The sequence below is a fragment of the Puma concolor genome, chromosome B1 (genome assembly GCF_028749965.1).
Source record: "Puma concolor isolate L17-30 chromosome B1, mPumCon1.1.hap2, whole genome shotgun sequence".
In the NCBI taxonomy this organism is placed as follows: domain Eukaryota; kingdom Metazoa; phylum Chordata; class Mammalia; order Carnivora; family Felidae; genus Puma; species Puma concolor.
Window position 1 is genome coordinate 23,081,451 of NC_141670.1, and position 21,842 is coordinate 23,103,292.

The following is a 21,842-nucleotide window of genomic DNA, read 5'->3' on the forward strand; positions in this document are numbered from 1 at the left end:
GATCTTGCATATGTTAGCTTTTTGAAGGACCCATTTTAGTCCTAAGTTAAAAATTGTCTAAAACTTATTTAAAGTAAACACAATTATCTTGAATGAAAATATTTACAAGGGTGTTGGGTAGTTTCACGGTAATCTTCCTACCTCCACCAGAGACAATGTCAACATACCATGAAAGTTTTTAACCAAACACTTAATCATAATCAACATATTGAAGGTACACAGAAACCTTACAATAGAGTTTGGAATTGGGATTCTGCCCTTTCACTTATTCATGTTTTTATTTTTCCATCCAGTAAATATTTCTAGGGAACCCATTAAATGCTAGGTACTTTATTTGCCTTAGTAGTGCCAATATATCATGGAGCTCATAGACAAGTGGAGAAATGTAATATACAGGTTTGCCTAAAGTCTCAGTTAGTAAAGCCTTACCTATTATTGCCCTGCATGGTAACAGAACCTAGCATTGTTTTATAATTTTGCCTCAGTACCACGGTCACTTTGTTGGTATGATCCTGCATCTTACATCCTGCAAGCTTTGCCTTAAATCTTCTTATTGTTTGTGTCCAGTTGGACTTGGGTCAAACTTAATGCCTTTCTACCATCTGTTGCTGCTGTTCTATGCCTCCAGCATCACATCTGCACTCTTAATCCTAAACTCTGACCGACCTTGATTCATCATCACATATCATTACAATATACACTCTTAATCCTAAACTCTGACCGACCTTGATTCATCATCACATATCATTACAATATACACTCTTAATCCCAAACTCTGACTGACCTTGATTACCAACTTCTGGAACTAGCCCAAACTATCCCTACACCTACTTTAAACTGTTGCCGCTTACAATCCTAGCAGTTGTGTAGTAACCTGGGATTTGTATCCTTACTTCTCATCAAAGCATTTCACATATGATAGATATTAAATGAATAGTTGAAAAGAGGAATAAATCTTTCTCTACCAAAAGGAACTCAAACTGTATATTCACCCTCTCAAAAAATATTTATTTAAAACAATGGTTTTCCCTCTAAGGTTTCTTTGTACTTTGTAATTAAGACAGTGAAAGCACATACACAGAAGATAAAAGAACTATAAAATGTGTTTTCTTACGTCACACTTATATTTATTAATCTAACATAGTTAAATATTCTGAGAATCCAGAATAAATGCAGTATCAGAAACAAAGAAAGAAAACAGAAGACAATCCCTTCCACAGAGAAAAGGATATATTACTTTCTAACTGGTTCATAGTATTTAAATTTTTCCAATTTGAGAAAATTATTTAGTGCATTGAAAAGAGTAATGCGGGGGCGCCTGGGTGGCGCAGTCGGTTAAGCGTCCGACTTCAGCCAGGTCACGATCTCGCGGTCCGTGAGTTCGAGCCCCGCGTCAGGCTCTGGGCTGATGGCTCAGAGCCTGGAGCTTGTTTCCGATTCTGTGTCTCCCTCTCTCTCTGCCCCTCCCCCGTTCATGCTCTGTCTCTCTCTGTCCCAAAAATAAATAAACGTTGAAAAAAAAAAAAAAAAAAAAAAAAAAAGAAAAGAGTAATGCGGTTTTTAAAACCCAAGGAAATTATTCTCATCCTACCAATAAAATTGAGTCTGTTATATTAAACATAATTCATAATGGACATACACATTCTAGTTTTAAAAAAGCATTTTAAAGTTTTATCTTTACAGCTTCAAAATAAGACCATGAGAGACTCTTAAAAACAGAGAATAAACTGAGGGTTGATGGGGGGTGGGAGGGTGCTGGGCATTGCGGAGGGCACCTGTTGGGATGAGCACTGGGTGTTGTATGGAAACCAGTTTGACAATAAATTTCATATTAAAAATAAGACCATGTAAAGGTCAATAACAGAGTAATTCCTGTTTAATGCATGATTTTTAAACATCATTATATTTTGATTCTCTCAAAAGCTCATCAGTGATTTAAATACAATTAACTTTTCATAAACCTGGATGAAATTTACATTCAAAAGTGACTTTAGTATATTATATTGCCTTTAGGTAAAAGGATTAGGAGCTACGGAAAAACTCATAAAATTTAAGTATTAGCTTCAGTAAAACATGTTTTAATGTTTTTATATTAAGGAAGCTTTATCTATTTTTTTTTGTAAAGTCTTAAGTACCACCAGTCACATATGTCATAAATACTTATCAAAATCAAGAACTAAAATATACTGTGTCACTTTTATATTAAAAAAAAGGTCACAGTAGCATTTGATCATGTTGTTACATTATTCTTTAGTTTATAAATAAGTTCTCAAACTCCAGAATAATTAGTAACTCTAAAGGGAAGAAACGATAATATGCACTGGTGAAATTTCCCATCATTTTGGATGAGTCATACTCAATATTTTAAAATAACAATAGATCTCTCACCTGCTTCCTCCTTCTCCCTAAATGTTATTAAACTTGTGGTGTCACTTTAGCTAAAAATTAAAATAGCCTAAAGCATGTAAGAATAGCATGTATGTAGAAAAATGAGTCATATATTTTTTCTGTTAATTCTGGTTTATAACGAACACATAATGTATTTTATTTTGGAATGATGTTCTTACTTTCTCCATATTTCTAAAACCCTTTCTCTCTCCTAGTTCAATTGTCACTTTTTGATAAAGCTGCTTCTTTATGTCCTTGGACACCTATAAAATTCTTCTATGCAGAATGGCCATGACAGGTATTTGTCTTGTTTATTCCTTTCAACTTTTTATTTTTGAACAACCATGTCCACTAATAAAATTAAAGTATCTTGAGTACAGACTGAAATGTTACTCACCTTTATAATCCTCTTTAAGACTGTATGTACGTGAATGAACAAGCCAAAAAATATGCACACAAAATGACCAAACCTCATGGATTTATGTGCATTTTTTTCTGTATTTAGGTTACTAATGCTGCCTGTGTTTCCGAGATGTTTAGAAAATGTCAAAGTTTTTGCTTTGGTTTGTTTTTTGCTTATTTTCAAGTTAATCTTCAAAAAGTAAGTGCTTTATCTACCTATTTATTTGTTTATTTTACTAACTAGGAGAACACTGACTAAAATAGTATAGAGATGATTATGAAATTATTTCTTGCTGTATAACTGTATATGTGTAGTCTGCTTAATAGGCTACCTATACAGGTGGCTGCTTATTCCTTTCATGCACTACAATTTAACCCACTTGAAAGATTCTGGACTTGTTCCAAGTGTATTTAATTTGAACTTACCCCAAACTGGGTAATAAAATAGAGAGTTAATATATACCATAAAATGCTTTAAAACAATTTTAAATTATTGTTTGCCTCTACTATAGTGTCTACTCTTATTTTATCCATGAGTGTAACTTTTTAAAAAAAAAAAATTAAGCTTCATTCCTGAAATGAATTTTATAACAGATGTAGTAGCAGAGCTGCTGTGTTAATAATGCAAAAATGCCTTCATTCTCTCCCAAGGAAGCAATTACTGTGAAAAGCAACATTTTATTTCTGCCAAGGAATAAAATTATTGTGTCCGACATCACATCTCACAAGAATCTGTCAAAAGCCCTGAAAGTTAGGTAACATTAGTTTCTTTTCACTATTTTTTTTTCGACAATTGCATTTTTCGAAAATTGTCATTTTTTTTTCGACGAACAACAAAAGGGAACACTGTGAAGTAAGTTGTCACTCACTGTATATCTGGAATTTTTTTGGCAACTTATTTACTTATTCAATCTTTAAGTTACAGTTTCAGGTTCAAAATGTAAACAATGAGTCTTCAGGAATCCTTTCTAGTTAAATGATACTGCATCATACCACTGTACTCTTTCACCAAAGTACAGATCTGCTTAGGTTCAAGTTAACTGAATATGCAAACTAGTACCCACAATTTATTCTCATCCACTCAAACTTCTAAGGGACCAAAAATGGTCCCTTTTTAAAAAAAAATTAATAGTATAAAAAGTATCTAAGATTGCACACATATTAAGTACTCTCTATCAATTTCTGCTGTTCTTTTTTTTTTTATTTTTTTTTTATTTTTATTATTTTTTTGGGACAGAGAGAGACAGAGCATGAACGGGGGAGGGGCAGAGAGAGAGGGAGACACAGAATCAGAAACAGGCTCCAGGCTCCGAGCCATCAGCCCAGAGCCCGACACGGGGCTCGAACTCACGGACCGCGAGATCGTGACCTGGCTGAAGTCGGACGCTTAACCGACTGCGCCACCCAGGCGCCCCGATTTTCTGCTGTTCTTAAGGAGTCCTACAGCTTTTCGATTCACACAAAGTATCTCAAGCCTCACATATGAAGAAGAAACATCTGAATTATTATTATCGTAATCTCTATGGCACCTAAATTGTTTGGAACTATTATATCTCAAAATAATATCTCTTGTCAGGTGATTGCAGTATCTGACAGTGCATTTTGATATTTAGGTGATTTTCCCTGTACCTTTCCCTCATTTTACATACAAATTGTTTTTTATACTTTGGATTGTGGTATGCCTTCATGATATTCTTGTATTGTTTATATTTTAAGTTTTTATAGGTAGAAAAAATTATTTTTCTCCATTTTGCTTATTGGTTAATATATTAAGTTTTGAAAGCATGGATGTCTTCAGTATATATTAAACAACTAACGGGTTTATTAAAATACACAAACAACATACCTGCTAAAGGGTTACTATCCAAAATCTATAAAGAACTTATCAGACTCAACACTCTTCCCCAAAAACCAAAAACCCAGTTAAGAAATGGGCAGAAGACTTGAATAGACACTTTTCCAAAGAAGACAGCCAGATGGCTAACAGACACAGGAAGATGCTCAACATCATTCATCATCAGGCAAATACAAATCAAAACCACACTGAGATACCACCTCACACCTGTCAGAATGGCTAAAATTAACACCACGAGAAGCAACGGGTGTTGGGGAGGATGCAGAGAAAGGGGAACCCTCTTGCACTGTTGGTGGGAATGCACACTGGTGCAACAGGTCTGGAGACCAGTATGGAGGTTCTTCAAAAAATTAAAAATAAAACTATCCTACGATCCAGTAATTGCACTATTAGGCATTTACTCAAAAGGTACAAAAATACAGAATTGAAGGGGTACATGCACCTCAACGTTTAAAGCAGCATATCGACAACAACAGCCCAACTGTGGAGAGAGTCCAAATGTCCATCGACTGATGAATGGCTAAAGGAGAGGTGGGTGTGTGTGTGTGTGTGTGTGTATACAATGGAATATTGCTCAGCCATCAGAAAGAATGAAATCTTGCCATTTGCAATGACATGGATGGAGCTAGAACGCATTATGCTAAGCGAAATAAATCAATCAGTGAAAGACAAATACCATATAATTTCACTCATATGTGAAATTTAAGAAACAGCAGATAAACATATAGGAAGGGGTAGGGGGAAAGAGAAGAGAGGGAAACAAACCACCAGAGGCCCTTAATGGTAGAGAAGAAACTGAGGGTTGATGGAGGGAGGTGGGTGGGAGATGGGTGAGATGGGTGATGGGTACTAAGGAGGGCACTTGTTGTCGAGAGCCCTGGGTTTTGTATGTAAGTGGTGAATCAATGAATTCTACTCCCGAAAGCAATATTGCACTGTATGTTAAGTAACTTGAAATACAGAAAGACAGAAAGAGGAAGGGAAGGAGCGAATGAATGGATATATAAGGGCAGTCAAGTTTAATGTAGCATTGGAACCAAAATCATTTATACCTATCTTGAAAGTTTACAAATCAGGAAAAGTTCTGTTAACACTCATCTAGTGTTACATGGTTCCAAATATATCAAGTATGGGAGAAATAATACTAGGTGTGAAGCTTATGCTTCTGAAACATTACTTAGTGTTATACATAAAGAACCATGGCTCTTCATGTGCATCTGTCGACAACTTGTATTCCCCAGGAATAGCCCAACAGAGCCATAATAGGATGAAATAACACACAAAACACTCTGGTAAGATAAAAGAGATATGGCATGTGAAGTGAAACTATTTCTGGGGGATAAGTAAAATACATGAAAGCATATTAATGAAAACATACAGTGAACTTTGATGAAGTTCTTAAACACAAAGAAACTGTGCACCAATGTCCACTTCAAATGATCCTGGGTGTTAATGGAAGTTCTCCAGAACTTTGGCATTAGGGATCCTTTGCTTTGCTTTGTAATTCTGTTTCAAGTTTTGCATTCTGCTGAATCTCTACCAGTGTCATAACCAGAAGGAAGGATAAGGTGTAGCAGGCGATCATGATACATGTACGTGATACCTGATACATGATACATCATCATGTAAGGTGATACATCAGGTGTAGCGTCTTAACCCTGAATCTCTCTCTTCTGTTTCACTATCCTCTTTTCATAGTCTCATCTTGGGAATAGATACAGACTCATTCCCTTTGTTCAACTGTGTGTATGTAGGAGGTATTTACTTGATGCAAGAAAAAGCCATTCAATTCTCAGTGGCTTTTTAAGCTCTCTGCTCATATTTTGAATGGCTAGCCTGGTTTTTAATGTTCTGCATTTCATATTTGTCACGCCTTTACAGTTTAACACAAGAACATTCTCTTTAATCTACTACCTATAGATAGCACTTTGCTTAACTACATAATATATTCTTTCCCCTTGATAAGGAACTATAAGGTGGTACCATTTTCTGATACATATATTTTCTAATTTTCTAAATCTCCAAAACGAGCACTTATTAATTTTATGATCAATGGGTAAATTTTAAAAGCAAAAGCTGAGGGGCGCCTGGGTGGCGCAGTCGGTTAAGCGTCCGACTTCAGCCAGGTCGCGATCTCGCGGTCCATGAGTTCGAGCCCCGCATCAGGCTCTGGGCTGATGGCTCAGAGCCTGGAGCCTGTTTCCGATTCTGTGTCTCCCTCTCTCTCTGCCCCTCCCCCGTTCATGCTCTGTCTCTCTCTGTCCCGAAAATAAATAAATGTTGAAAAAAAAATTTTTTTTAAATAATAAAAATAAAATAAATAAATAAAAGCAAAAGCTGAAATACAAGAAGGCAAAGTATCCTATTTCAAAAAATAATTAGAAGAATCAGATAGTAAAGAAAAACAACATGGAAGTAAATGATAACTTTTTGGACTACACCTAGCCTCGCATATCTTTAAGTCTCTAGGGCCTTATTAGGCCCTGGTCATATTTAAAAGGATCATGTTTGCCAAGATTACAGAGATCCCATGACCTTCACCCCATATTTAATTAAGCAATCTTTGTGCAGAAAATAGGAGGCATCATCCCTGATTCAGATTGCTCAGGGACTCAGATTTCTTAGCATTTCAGGCAAAATTTTAAAATGGATTTTATCGGCAAGATTCAAACATTAACCACTGTTACTAACAATTTAGACATATATATTTAAAAATAATTGAGTCTAATTATCATCAATGTAGTCCATGAATGACTCTTTATCATGTTACAAGACCCACCATTCTAATTCTGGCTCTATTACTCTCTCTTGAAATGTTACTTTTCCTCACTTGTAAAAGACCTGCTCTCTGTGACCTCATAGTATCGTTACTCAACATCTATTAGCTACCACACACCAAAGCACTTGACATGTTATATCCTAGCATTTCCCGGAGTGTGTCTAGTAGCTACGTTAAGATGGAGGCAAAATTAAGTTGAAAGGCACCAGGTTAAACAAAATTAAATAAGTTTTTTTTAATCAATGAATATGTACCATAAACTTCTACATGAATAATATTAGATGCAGTGTTTACCAAACATGTGATGAGGAAAAGATTCTAGAGCAGCCTATTAGGTAAGTTTTACTATTAGACAAACTTATCTACAAAAAATACGTGGTAGAGTTGAACTCAGAATTATTAGCATTCAAAGCATGTATTGTTTTAAGCATGTATTTAAAACATTTTTCATTATTTAAGCGCCATTGAATGATAATATTATATTACCTTCCAGTGTGTAACATAGTGATCCCCTACTTATTAACATGATGAAATGAACACAATAATAACTAGCTACAATCTGTCACATAAAAAATTGTTAAAATATTGTTAACTGTATTTCCTATGGGATACATTGCATTACCCTAATTTTATAATCAGAAGTCGGTACCTTTTAATGCTCTTCCCCTATTCCACCCATCTCCCAACCTCTCCCTTCTCCCCTCTGACAACCATCCCCTCTGTTTCCGCTTTGTTTGTTCATTTGTTTTTTAGATTCCACATAGAAGTGAATTATATGGCATTTGCCTTCTGTCTTGCTCTGACATACTTCACTTAGCATAATATCCTCAAGGTTCCTCCATGTTGTCAAACGACAAGAATTAATTCTTTTTATAGCTAAAATTCCACTGTGTATGTGTGTACATACCACAACTTTATCCATTCACCTAACAGGGAACACTTAGACTGTGTCTATATCTTGGCTGTTGAAAATAATCCTGCAAGAAACACAGGGGTGCATATGTCATTTCAAATTAGTGTCTTCGTTTTCTTTGGGTAAATACCCGGAAGTGCAATTGCTGGATCACACAGTTCTGTTTTGTAGTTGAGAAACATCCCTATGATTTTCCACACTGGTGTCACCATTTTGTGTTCCCATCAACTGTGCGTCAGGGTTCCCTTTCCTCCTGCTAACACTGGTTATTTTCTGTCGTTGTGATACCATCCATTCTCACGTGTCTGGGATGATATCTCTTTGTGGTTTTGCTGTGCATTTCCCTCATGATTAGTGGCTCTGAGCATCTTTTCATGTACCTGTTGGTCATCTGTATGTCTTCTTTGGAGAACTGTGTCTGTTCAGGTCCTATGCCATTTTTTAACTGGTATATTTTTTCTGATACTGAGCTGTGTGAGTTTTCTATGCGTTTGGGATATTAATCCCTTATCAAATATATCATTTGTAAGTATCTTCTCCCATCCAGTAGTTGCAATTTCATTTGTTGATGATTTCCTTTGCTGTGTAAAAGCTTTTTTGCTTGATGTAGTCCCGTTTGTTGATTTTTGTCTTTTTTGCTCTTCTCTAAAGAAACAGATCTAAAAAAATATTGCTCCGACCAATGTCCAATACTATGTTGTTACCTTTTTAGAATTTTATTTTCCAGACTTATATTGAAGTCTTCAATTCCTTTTGAGTTTATTTTTTGTATGGTGTAAGAAAGTGGTCCCATTTCATCCTTTTGCAGCTGTCCAGTTTTCCCAACACCATGAAGAGACCTTTTTCACCATTGTATGTTCTTGCCTCCTTTGTCAAAGATGAATTGACCATATACACATGGGCTTATTTTCAGATTTTCTAATCAGCTCCATTGATTTGTGCGTTTTTGTGCTCGTACTACAGTATTTTGATGACATAGTATCAGTACAGTTTGTATGTAGTACAGTATCAGTACATAGTATGTAGTACAGTTTGAAATCAGGGAGCCTGACACCTCCAGCTTTGTTTTTCTTTCTGAAGATTGCTTTCTTTTATGGTTCCATACAAATTTTAGATTTCTTTGTTCTACTTCTGAGAAATATGCCCTTCGTATTTTGATAGGGGTTGTACTAAAGCTACAGATTGCTTTCAGTAGTACAGACCTCTTAGTGTTAATTCTTCGTACTCATGATCACGGTGTATCTTTCCATTTGTTTGTGTTTATCTTCATTTCTTCTGTCAACGACTTACAGTTTGCAGAGTACAGAAGAATGTTTATAGAAGTATAATAGCATGCACACAGAAAAGTTCCTATTTCACAAGTTTACAATTAGATGAATTTCACAAACTGATAGCACCTGTGAGTATACCACCTAAATGAAGAGATAGATGTCGAGAAGCTGTCTCATGTCCCATTCTAGCTACAACTCACACAGCTCAAAGGGACTACTTTTCTAACATTTAACACACAGATAAGTTCTGCCTGGTTGTGAAGTTAAATACATTTTTTTTGTGCCAGGCTTCTTTCACTTAACATTTCATTTTTGAAATCAGTTCTTTTTGTTCTAAGTAAAAAGCAGCTACATATATTCCACTGTTTGTACTATGATTTATTTAATCATTCTGTTGATAGACATTTGGGTTGTTGCCACTCTGGGACTATTAAGAATAATGCTATTAACATTTTTGTACACTGCATTTGGCAATCATTTCCATGCATTTCTCCTGAATATACATTTATGAAATGACATTTCAGGATCATGGGTAGGAGTCTGATCAGTTTTGCTACATGCTGTCAGCTTTTAAATTGCTTGAACCAATTCCTGTTCTAGTGACTGAAACTCTGCATGGTATCAGTGCTATTGATTTTAATCATTATGGTAAATGTAGTGCAGCACCTTATTGTGTTTTAACTTCCACATACTTAATAAAGTAATAATAAGGTTGAAATCTTTTTCATATGTTTATGCTTCCACACAGTATTATGGTGTCACTGTAGCCATATATGTGTTCATAGGTTTGTGAAAACTCATTCTGTTAAATTGGTCTATTTGTTTATCCTTCGATGATTAAAATCCATCTTAGTTAATGCGGCTTTAAAGTAAGTTTTGAAATCTGGTGACCTAAAGTTAGAGTTGGCTTTGTACTTCTCTTTCAACACTGTCTTACTGTTCTTATGCATTTGAATTTCCTGTAGATTTCCTAAAGTATAACTTGAAATTTCAAATACCACGTGATAATGCTGATGTATATCTAATAAATCAGTGCCCTCAGTAAAAACTGTCAGTCTGAAGGAGAAAAAAAAATAAGCCTTTTAATAACTAATGTGGCTTTTATGCTTAAAAAATGTAACACTAGATGTTATAAAGCCAAATTCTATTAAAACTTACTTATACAGAGAAATGTCAATCTCATTATGTAACTAATATGTGGCACAAAAGATCTCATCATCACCCAGAATTCTATTTAGAATTTACAACTTCAGAGAAAAGCAGGGAAAAAAAATCCACTATTTTGGGAAATCACAGAGATTTTCGTGGCACAATCCTAAGGTATTTACAAAGTCACTTCACTTTAACATAACATTGAAATAATCCTTCATGAATAATTTTAACACAAATTCTTCTGACCACCTAAGATAGAGTTGAAATATAACATTTCTGTAACTTAGCAAAACTGAACAAAAATTACAACTCAATTAGCTGATCTTTGTGTATAATAGTTACCTACAAATAAGTCTTTAAAATGTGAGTGGAGGTTCCCTTTGTCATTTTATTCCATACCACTGAAAGAGGTAAATAGCCTCTTTATAATAACACAAATGCTACATGGTAATTTCTCTTTAGAAATGTAGGTTAAAATATGAAGAAATTACCAAAGAAGGATAGTGCTAATTTTTAAGTTATATCTTAAAATTTAAATACATCTATTATAAAGAAAAACATTTACTATTATCATTCTAATGAGCAATCATTAAAGTTCTGTACCAGTAACCATTTCATTTTGTAAAGCAAAGTTAATCTTCTATTTTGTTTCAGTAATATGAAAACACATTATTATGTAAATCAATTCATTAAAACAAAACTTAAACCGTAATTTCCTGTTTCACTGTATGTTGACATTCTGCATATAAAAAGGCAGGAAGAGAAATTTTGCTGGAATATGTTAAAATGCAAAACAAGAAAAAAGCTACATACTCATGGGCAACATTCAGCTTCCCCTTTACTGGATGCTATAATAGGCCCTTTCTACACTGCTAAGCAGTTAGCATTTCACATAAACCTACAACTGTAGCCACATCTCTCATGCAATTGTTTCTGTAGTAAGAAACTCCAGGATTTCTAAGACCTTTATATTTATGTGAAATAAAAGGGGGTGAAGAGTTTGGAACAGAATTCATTTGTTTAAATACCTTGGCTATGGTTTCAATTTCATCATTTCTATCATTTTTATTAAGGTGCTGAAAGTTACGATAAATATGTTAAAAGAGGTACATAAGAAGGAAATGTTTTTCCCTTTCAAAATACAGAAAATTCTCTTAATGTGTTCCTCTGAGCCATCAGAGTTCCTTTTCCTAAGAGCCACACCAATCTCTACCTGAAAAACAAATAACTTTCTAAATAAAGAAAATGTGTCTCTAATCTGAACTTTAAATGTTCCTGTCACATTAAGGTCAGTAACTGGTTTATGCTGAATTAACAGTGACATGTTAATCCTATTATTCTTCTGACTAGTGAGAAAAAAAATTAAAAGGAGAATTAAGATAATCCAATTTAAGAAACAAAAATTTCCCAGTATGAAACCTTATAATCATTTAATAAAACATTTATTGAGAACAAGCTAAAGGCAAGTTGTAAAGATAAAAAATAGCTTAGGAGAAACTCTGTATGTCTAAGGGCTTGACTAAAATGGGATATATGTCAGAGAAAGACAAATATATAATTTTACTCAAATGTAGAATTTAAGAAACAAAACAGTTGAACATGGGGTGGGGGGAAGAGGGAGGCAAACCACAAAATAGACTCTTAACTACAGAAAACAAACTGAGGGTTGCCGAAGGGGAGGTAGGTGGGGGGATTGGCTAGATGGGTGACGGGCATTAAGGAGGGTACTTGTTATCATGGACACTGGGTATTATATGTAAGTGATGAATCACTTTAGTCCTGAAACTAGTATTACACTATATGTTAATTAACTGGAATTTCAATAAAAACTTGAAACATAAAACAATAAAGTAGAAAATAGGATATATGAATCATTAAAAAATTATTATACTAAAAATGCATAGATACATAAGTGGACTAACTACATGTTAATAAATATATAAAGAAAGTAGGGAGCACTTCCAATGTAATTAAGAACTAACACATCTCAGCAGGATGGCAAATCAGGTGAGATTTGATAGATACAGAGAATGCTCCAGGAATGGAAACAGCAAAATAAAGCATATATTTAGGAAACAAGCAACAGTGCAAATATGCGAATACTGAGTTTTTTTGCAAAGCAGAGTTATCCAGGTAAAAAACCAGAATTATAAGGGTCAGGAAATGGAGAGGCTCTTGAACTGGTAACTCAGTTCCATACACATATTAATATTATACCTATAACAAGTTATGTTTCAGGAATATTCATCTGGTAGCCCTAAATATTCAGCTATGAAGTGTAGTGCTTCACATGCACTGAGTAAGCAACAGGTCATATCCACCGTCATCACCGCTATTAGCACAAACATTTTAGAAGCTTACTCCAGTAAACTACATGGAATAATGAACTACATGTTTTGTATTAACTACATATAAACTACAGTAAACTACATGTATTAGAAAAGCAGTAGTTGAAATATTAATAGAGATTACAGTAAGAATGAAGGGTAGCAGAATATGACACTTCAAAATATGCCACTGGTGTCAATGATGAAGTTTTGGGAACATGGTGGGGTGGTGCAGAGCCGACGGCCAAGAAAGAATTCTGGAAGATGTCTTTGGTGCAAAAAGGTAATTTTATTAAAGCATGGGGGCAGGACTCATGGGCAGAAGAGCTGTACTCTTCCTGGTTGTACACAACCCTTAGGGTTGTGATGGGTAACTCATTATACACCCTCAGGTTGGTTGGAAGGAGGTCAGGGATAGAGTTATTCTCTAAGAAATTTTGGACGCCAAGTTTCCAGGACCTTGAGGGGCTAGCTGTTGCTAGGGAAACACCATTTATCACCGTTTAATAAAACCTCATTCATGAGACCCTTCAGATGTATATGGAGGCGGAGCATAAGCCTGGAGTCTGATTGCCAGCATATATCTTGGGGCAGTGAGAAAAATGAAGTAGACTTACAGGATCCTCCAGGTTGGGACAATGTTAAACTAAGGTTCTCTTTTGCCACTGACAAAGTGTCATCATCGAGGTAGCTAGCTCCTAGAGGGAGGTCACTCTGCCAGTTTCAAGGACTTCTCAATGGGCTACAGGTAGTAAGGGAATTTAGTTTTTCATTTGCCTTAGTCTCTCGCATTATCATGGCCAAGCACTTAAACCCCGTTCCTTTGTTCTTGGGTAGCCAGGGGTGTCCTAGGAATATCACACATATTCCACCTGGGGATGAGGCAGTGTGTCAGCCCATATTTTGCCCCCAGCTTGCCCCATACTCCCCCTTCATAAGGATTATTTTGAGCTGAAGGCAACCAACAAGCAGATACAACAAAAGCATTCTGCCCTCCCCAATCTGGCTAAAAGCAGCATATACATCTACAAAGGTGTCCCTCCTCCCCCCTTACCACGAAGGACAAAGGTAAATTTCTGGAGACAACTTTAGAGCCTTATGAATGGAAGGAAGGCACCTGTGACTTAAATCTGAGTAATACATCTTACTTTTCCTGGTCACCTGCACAAAAGTGGCCTCCTCTCCACACATTTCTGTCTCTCTTTAACTAACGATGGTATTTGAGCATGTACATTAAGTTATCTCTGTGTGTTTACAAATTTTTCCAAGTACCTCCTATGTATGCAGGCAGTATACATGTTAATAAATGTGATTTTCTCTTATAATTCTGTATTTTATTATAGGGACCCTAGCTAAAACCTCTGAAGAGTAGAGAAGTTACCACATTTCATAGGAATGTTGATTAATTTTCCATATACTTGAACAAATCGAACAATATAAAAAGCAATGCTTGATGCTTTCAACCTAAGGAATATTCTTTTAAAAGAATGTTAAAAGACAGTAATGATAAACTTAGAAGATTTCCTAAATTTACATGTTTAGGTATCATGAACATAACAGTGAGCAAATCTTTGTGTCAGGACGTTCTTTATGTAATACGAAAATATCAGTGACAAAAACCGATAGAAAGTCATGCTGTCAGGTGCTTATATCTTACTGGTATCATGACAAAAGTCAGACACGCACAAAAATAATACAAAATAAGTAGATAACACAGCATGTTAGAAGATGATAAAGTGCTATGAAGAAAAAAATAAAACAGAAAAGGGAGATAGTGCGGGCACTGGGGAGAAAGAGAGGAAAGGACTACACTTTCCAACAGGATGGTCAGAAAGACTTGCTTGAAAAATATTTCCAATTATTTTTCTTTAAAATAATTCAATTTGAATATTAAAAACATTCAATTCTTCTAAGTAGTGACAGATTTCAAAAACATACACATAGCAAAACCCATGTCTAAATGACGATGGCAGCTGAGCATCCAAAGAAACTAACTCTGACTCTGTATCATTGCCATCTTTAGGAGAAATCTAAGTACGTTCACAAAAATATGAGGACAAATTGATTATTATGTAGTATCTAATCTGGCAATTAGCAACCAGTCCTTAAAACCTGACTGGGCAGTCAAGGAACAGGCAATTGAATAAAGTGAATTATATCCTTGTATTACAGAGTTACACAAAGAAATTTAAAGAAAGTCACAATGTAGGAAGAAGAAATAAGTAACTTGTTGGCTTTAATATTAAACATATTTCAAGTATTGTGAGCAGTGAAGAATAAATCTCATAAAGTTATGTTATAATCTATACTTATAGAGAATTTATAACTATATTGCCATATGAAAATTTTATTCAGAACCACAATTTTAGAAATTAAGAATTTATTATCCTAGGTGATTGCAGTAACATGGTTATGATTTTCAAAGGCCTTATCTTTTAGGGATGCTTACTATAGTATTTCTGTATGAAATGAACTGACATTGAGCACTTCTTTCAAAAGAATCTAACAGCAGGTAAAGAGAATGGAGCAGGGGACTAGATGAAACAAGGATTGGTTATGAGCTAGTAATTGTTTGGCCATGGGTATATGAGGGTTGTCATGACGTTATTTTCTCAGAATCCGTATGTTTTCCAAATGAAAAAGTTACAGAAAAAATTACATTTTTAAACAGTTAATCATCGCCAACCTAATAAATACTAAGCCCCAAAGATAGTTGATCTATTACAATATATCCCATTCACCAAAAAAAAAAAAAACCCCGAAATAATACTCCTGAAAACAATACCCTAAAAAAGGAAAGCAACAAAATAAGTAAATTCAGTAGTAGTTACTAATGTTAACTTTGCTACTGATTTCATTAATGTCACTTTTAATTTTGTAGCAAACAATTGTTAGCATTCTAATACAAGGACTACCAGAGTTCATAATGATGTTTTAATTACTCTCTTCTGAACTAAATTAAATTTACCACTGATAGGACAGTGACTACAAACTGTTCCTATTTCCTCTGCAGGCATTACATATTATTACCGGAGCAATACGTAAAGTTGAAAAAGTAAGTTATGAATGTCTATTCGATATGGTAGGAACATTCATTTTTTTTTTCTTTTTTAAGTTTATTCACTTTGAGAGAGAGAGCGACAGCAGGAGTAGGAGAGGGGCAGAGAGAATCCCAAGCAGGCTCTGCACCATCAGCACAGAGCCTGATGTGGGGCTTGAACTCACAAAACCGTTAGGTCATGACCTGAGCTGAAACTGAGTCGGATGCTTAACTAACTGAACCACCCAGGTGGCCCAGTACATTAATTTTCTTAAACAGCAAAGCAGTCCTCATCCCAAAAACAATATATTGTATATGTGTGTATGTATATAGCAGAGGTAGTATTAGAAGAGAAAGAACAAACTTATAATTTACAAACAAAATCCTTTCTCACTAAATAGTAAACATAATTTCTGATTCCTATATAAACAAGATTAAAGTGCAAAATGTGGATGCTTAGAACACACACTTACCACTTGTCCATTGTGTGGGTTCTTATGAGCATACGGAGGTCCACGGATATGATTCCACATCTGGCCAGAAGTCATAGCAAAGACTATACACTGAAAAACAGTGTATATGTGAGTTAAAGAGTATCAGAATACTGAATTTTAAAAATATAATGGTCATGAAACTAAATTTAAAAAATCATGTATCAGTTCACCCATTGGCATGATTTTCACTTACTAACTGTGGGACTTTGGGTAAGTTATTTGTTTTCTGGCTTCTCATATTTATCTATAAAATAGGCATAAAAATCATGCTAAAAAATGTTAATAATTAAATTCAATAACATATATAAAGCATCTGGCATAGTGGCAATCTGATATGTCCTAACCAAAGACAGTCCAAAGCATAGGTTATTAACCACCTAGATTCATAGTTGAAGGCAATTATATATATTATAAAATAGTGAAGATGAAGAATGTTTTTAACCCATTTAAATATACAGACCTCAACTCAGAGAAGAAGGCAGTGGAGGAGGATGACTCTAGGCTCTTCTCGTCCCATGAACATGACTAGATTAACTATCAGAGCATCATGAATACCCCAAAAATTGACCTGAAGACTGACAGAACTCCACAACTAAAGGGAGAGAAGAGGTCATACTGAAGGAAAGAGTGAGAGAGCGAGAGAGAGAGAGAGAAGGGGATGGAGGAAGAAAGGGAGGGAGGGAGGGTAAGCAAGCGTGGAAAGGGGGAAAAAACAAGGAGGATGGTTTTCCAAAGTCATTAGCTTAGAAAACAAGAGGGACTGAATTTCCTGAGTTCTTGCAACAGTGAGACCTAAAGCCTAGAGCTGTAAAGGTCAGAGGACTTGGCTGAGATAGAGGTCTCCTGTTCCTGGAGAGAAGGCAGGCAAACAACCTGGCTGGAGCCATTTTCCTCCATCACCACTCAGCATAAACACACACCACCTGCTGGAAGCAGCGCAGCTCTGATACTGACTGCTTCCCCTGCTTACACCAAGCCCCACACCCCTGCGTCTGGTGGGACTGCCTTTCTCGGTCAAGCTTGTCTCAGTTCCAACGGAGCGGGCCCCCTCCCCCAGACCAGCACAAATCCCTGCTCACGCCACGTCCCCCAAACAGAGTTCTGCAGGGCTTCAGTTCTGGTAGGGTGGCATCCGGTCTCATTTCACCAGAGTTAAAACTTGCCACATCTAGGCCAAGGACCAACCACTGCCCACAGCAGGCGAGGAGAGCCCCTGCAGACGACCAGCCTGAAGGCTAGAGCAGCCACAATACAACAGCAGAGTGCACGCACCACACACCAGAGACACTCCTTAAAGTGCTATATGATCTCCTCTTCATAAGGCCATTATGGTGAACAGCAGAAAACATAACGGGCTTTTCTAATACACAGATGAAGGCAGAGACTTAGACCAAAGTGCCAAGACAGAGGAATTTATCCCAAAGGAAAGGACAAGATAAGGCGACAGCCAGAGAGCTAAGCAAAACAGATATAAGTAATGTGCCTGATGGAGAATTTAAAGCAACTCACTGGGCTTAAGAAAAGAATAAAAGGTATCAGGGAGACCCTTACCATAGAGATAAAAGAGTTAAAAAAAGAATCCCTGAGAGATGAAAAATGTGATGACCAAGATTGGAAACAGGCTTGATGCAATGAACAGCAGGCTGGAAGAAGTGGAGGAACAAATTAGTGAACTAGAAGATAAAATGATGGAAAATAAGGGTGAACAAAAGAGAGAAAGAAGAATTATGGAACATGAGAACAGACTTAGGGAACTCAGTGACTCCATCAAATGTAATAACATTCGTATTATAGGAGTCCCAGAAGAAGAGAGAGAAAGGGGGCCAGAAAATTTATTTCAAGAAATAACAGCAGAAAACCTCCCTAATCTGGAGAATGAAACAGACATCCAGATTCAGGAGGCACAGAGAACTCCAATCAAACTCAATAAATGGAGGCCAATACCAAGACATATTGTAATTAAATTTGCAAAATATACTGGTATAGAAAAAGTCTTAAAACAAACAAGAGAAAAGAAGTCCTTAACTTACAAGGTAAGACTGCTGAAGATTTCTCAACAGAAATTTGGCATGCCAGAAGGAAGTGGCATGGTATATACACTCAAAGTGCTGAGTGGGAAAAATCTATGGCCAAGTATACTCTATTCAGCAAGGCTGTCATTAAGTTTAGAAGGAGAGATAAAGAGTTTCACAGACAAAAACTAAAGGAGTTCATGATCACTAAATCAGCCCTGCAAGTAATATTAAAGGGGACTCAGAGTGGAAAGGAAAGACCAAAAGTGACAGAAACAAGAGAGGGTCACAGAAATCTCCAGAAACAACAAAACAAGTATTAAGATGGCAATAAACACTTATCATTACTTTGAATGTAAATGGACTAAACACTCCAATCAAAACATATAAGGTGTCACGACGGGTTAAAAAAAAAAACACTATAGATACACATATAGATCCATCTATATGCTACCTACAAGAGAATCATTTTAGACCTAAAGACACCTACATACTGAAAGTGAGGGTATGGAGAAACAGTTATCACACAAATGGAGGTCAAAATAAAGCTAGAGTAGCAATACTTTTATCAGATAAAATATGCTTTGAAACAAAGACAGTACTAAGAGACAAAGGGCACTACATCACAATAAAGGGGACAATCCAACAAAAATATATAATAATTGTAAATACGTACGTGTTCAGCATGGGAGCACCCATGTATATAAAACAGTAACAAACATAAAAGGAAGTAATCGACAGTAAGGCAATAAAAGTAGGGGAGTTTAACACACCATTTAAATTAATACATCATCTAAACAGAAAATACACAAGGAACCAATGGCTTTGAATGACACACTGGACTAGATGGACATAACAGATATATTCATAACATTCCATCCTAAAACAGCAGAATACACATTCAAGTACAAATGGGACATTCACCAGAGTAGAACACAGATTAGGTCACAAATCAGGCTTCCATAAATACAAAAACCTGAAATCATACCATGCAACTTTTCTGACCACAACGCTATGAAATCAGAAGTTAACCAAAAGAAAATATCTGGAAAGACCACAAATATATAGAAGTTAAAAAACAGGCTACTAAACAATGAATGGTCAACTAGGAAATCAGAGAAGAAATTTTTAAAAATACAAGGAAACAAATGAAAGGGGGGGAACCCACAAAAGTCCAAAACCTTTGAGATGTAACAAAGTGGCCCTAAGAGGCAAATATATAGCAATACAGGCCTACCCTAAGAAGCAAGAAAAATCTCAAAGAACCTAACCTTATACCTACAGGAGTTAGGAAAAAAATATAATAAAAGAAGCCTAAAGCCAGCGAAAGGAAGGAAATAATAAAGATCAGAGCAGAAATAACTATCTAGAAACTAAAAACAAACAAAACAAAAAAAACAATAGAACAGGTCAATGAAACCAGGAGTTGGTTCTTTGAAAAAAAAAAAAATCAATAAAACTGGTAAACCTCCAGCCAGACTTACCAAAGAGAGAAAGGAACCAAATAAATAAAATCATAAATGAGAGAGGAGAAATAACAACCAACACCATATAAGAGTATTATGAAAAACTATATGCCAACAAATTGGACAACATGGAAGAAATGGATAAGTTCCTAGAAACATAAATGACCAAAACAAACAGGAATAAAGAGAAAATTGGAACAGATCAATAACTTGCAAAGAAACTGAATCAGTAATCAAAAAATTCCCAACAAACTAATGACCGGGACCAGATGGCTTCTCAGGTGAATTCCACCATACATTTAAAGAAGAACAGGGGCGCCTGGGTGGCGCAGTCGGTTAAGCGTCCGACTTCAGCCAGGTCACGATCTCGCGGTCCGTGAGTTCGAGCCCCGCGTCGGGCTCTGGGCTAATGGCTCAGAGCCTGGAGCCTGTTTCCGATTCTGTGTCTCCCTCTCTCTCTGCCCCTCCCCCGTTCATGCTCTGTCTGTCTCTGTCCCAAAAATAAATAAACCTTGAAAAAAAAAAAAGAAGAATTAATATCATTCTTCTTAAATTATTCCAAAAAAATAGAAAAGAAAGGATACCTTTCAAAGTCATCTATGAGCCTAACGTTACCCTGATACCAAAAGCAGATAAAGACTACAGTAAAAAAGGGAACTACAGACCAATAACTCTGATGAACAGAAACACATCAATTTTTAATAAATGATAGCCAAGAGAATCCAGCAATACTTAAAAGCTCATTTATTCTCAAATCAATCAACATTAATAAAAGAAATAAGAACCATATGATCATTTAGATACACAAAAAGCATTTGACAAAGTACAAATCGATTCATAATAAAAACTCTCAACAAAGTAGGTTTAGCAAGAACATACCTCAACATAATAGAGTCCATATGTGAAAAACCTGCAGCTAATATTAATTTTCAGTGGGGAGAAACTGAGAGCTTTTCCTAAGGAAAAGCTATGAAATCAGAAGTTAACCAAAAGAAAAGATCTGGAAAGACCACAAATATATAGAAGTTAAACACAACAGGGATGTCCACTCTCACCACTGTTATTTAACATAGTACTGGAATTCCTACCTACAACAATTAGACAACAAAAATAAATAAAAGGCACCCAAACTGGCAAAGAAGAGGTCAAACATTCATTATTTGCATATGACATGATACTGTACGTAGAAAACCCAAAAGATTCAACCAAAAAAAATCGCTAGAACTGATACACAAATTTGGAGAATACAAAATCAACGTACAGAAACCTGGCACATTTCTATACACCAATAATGAAGCAGCAGAAAGACATTTACAACTGCACCAAATAAGATAGAAGATAACTAGGAATAAATCTAATCAAAGAGGTTAAAGACCTGTAGCCTCTGAAAACTATGAAACACTCTTGAAAGACATCAAAGATGAAACAAAGAAACAGACATTTCATGCTCATGGATTGGATTGGAAGAACAAATATCGTTAAAGTGTCTATATTATCTCTATTATCCACAGCAATCTACACATTTAACGCAATCCCTATCAAAATACCACCAGCACTTTTCACAGAGCTAAAACAAACAATCCTAAATGTGTATGGAATCACAAAATACCCCAGATAGCCAAATCAACTTGAAAAAGAAAAGTAAAGCTGGGGGCACCACAATTCCAGACTTCAATTTATAGTGCAAAGCTATAGTGATCAAAACAGTATGGTACTGATCAAAAGAACAAAATAGAAAACCCA

General features: G+C 35.7%; 1 protein-coding gene across 8 annotated transcripts in view; it reads right to left on the reverse strand.

Moving 5' to 3' along the window:
* Positions 1–21,842, reverse strand: part of TUSC3 (tumor suppressor candidate 3) — a 305,682-nt gene that overhangs the window by 91,027 nt on the left and 192,813 nt on the right. For 7 of the 8 annotated variants that reach the window (XM_086703305.1, XM_086703299.1, XM_025933019.2 and 4 more), the window contains exon 6: positions 16,601–16,690. The exons of the other annotated variant lie outside the window; for it this stretch is intronic. In XM_086703305.1, the coding sequence (XP_086559431.1) occupies positions 16,601–16,690 (90 nt within the window). The remainder of the gene's footprint in view (positions 1–16,600; positions 16,691–21,842) is intronic. 8 annotated transcript variants of the gene reach the window in all.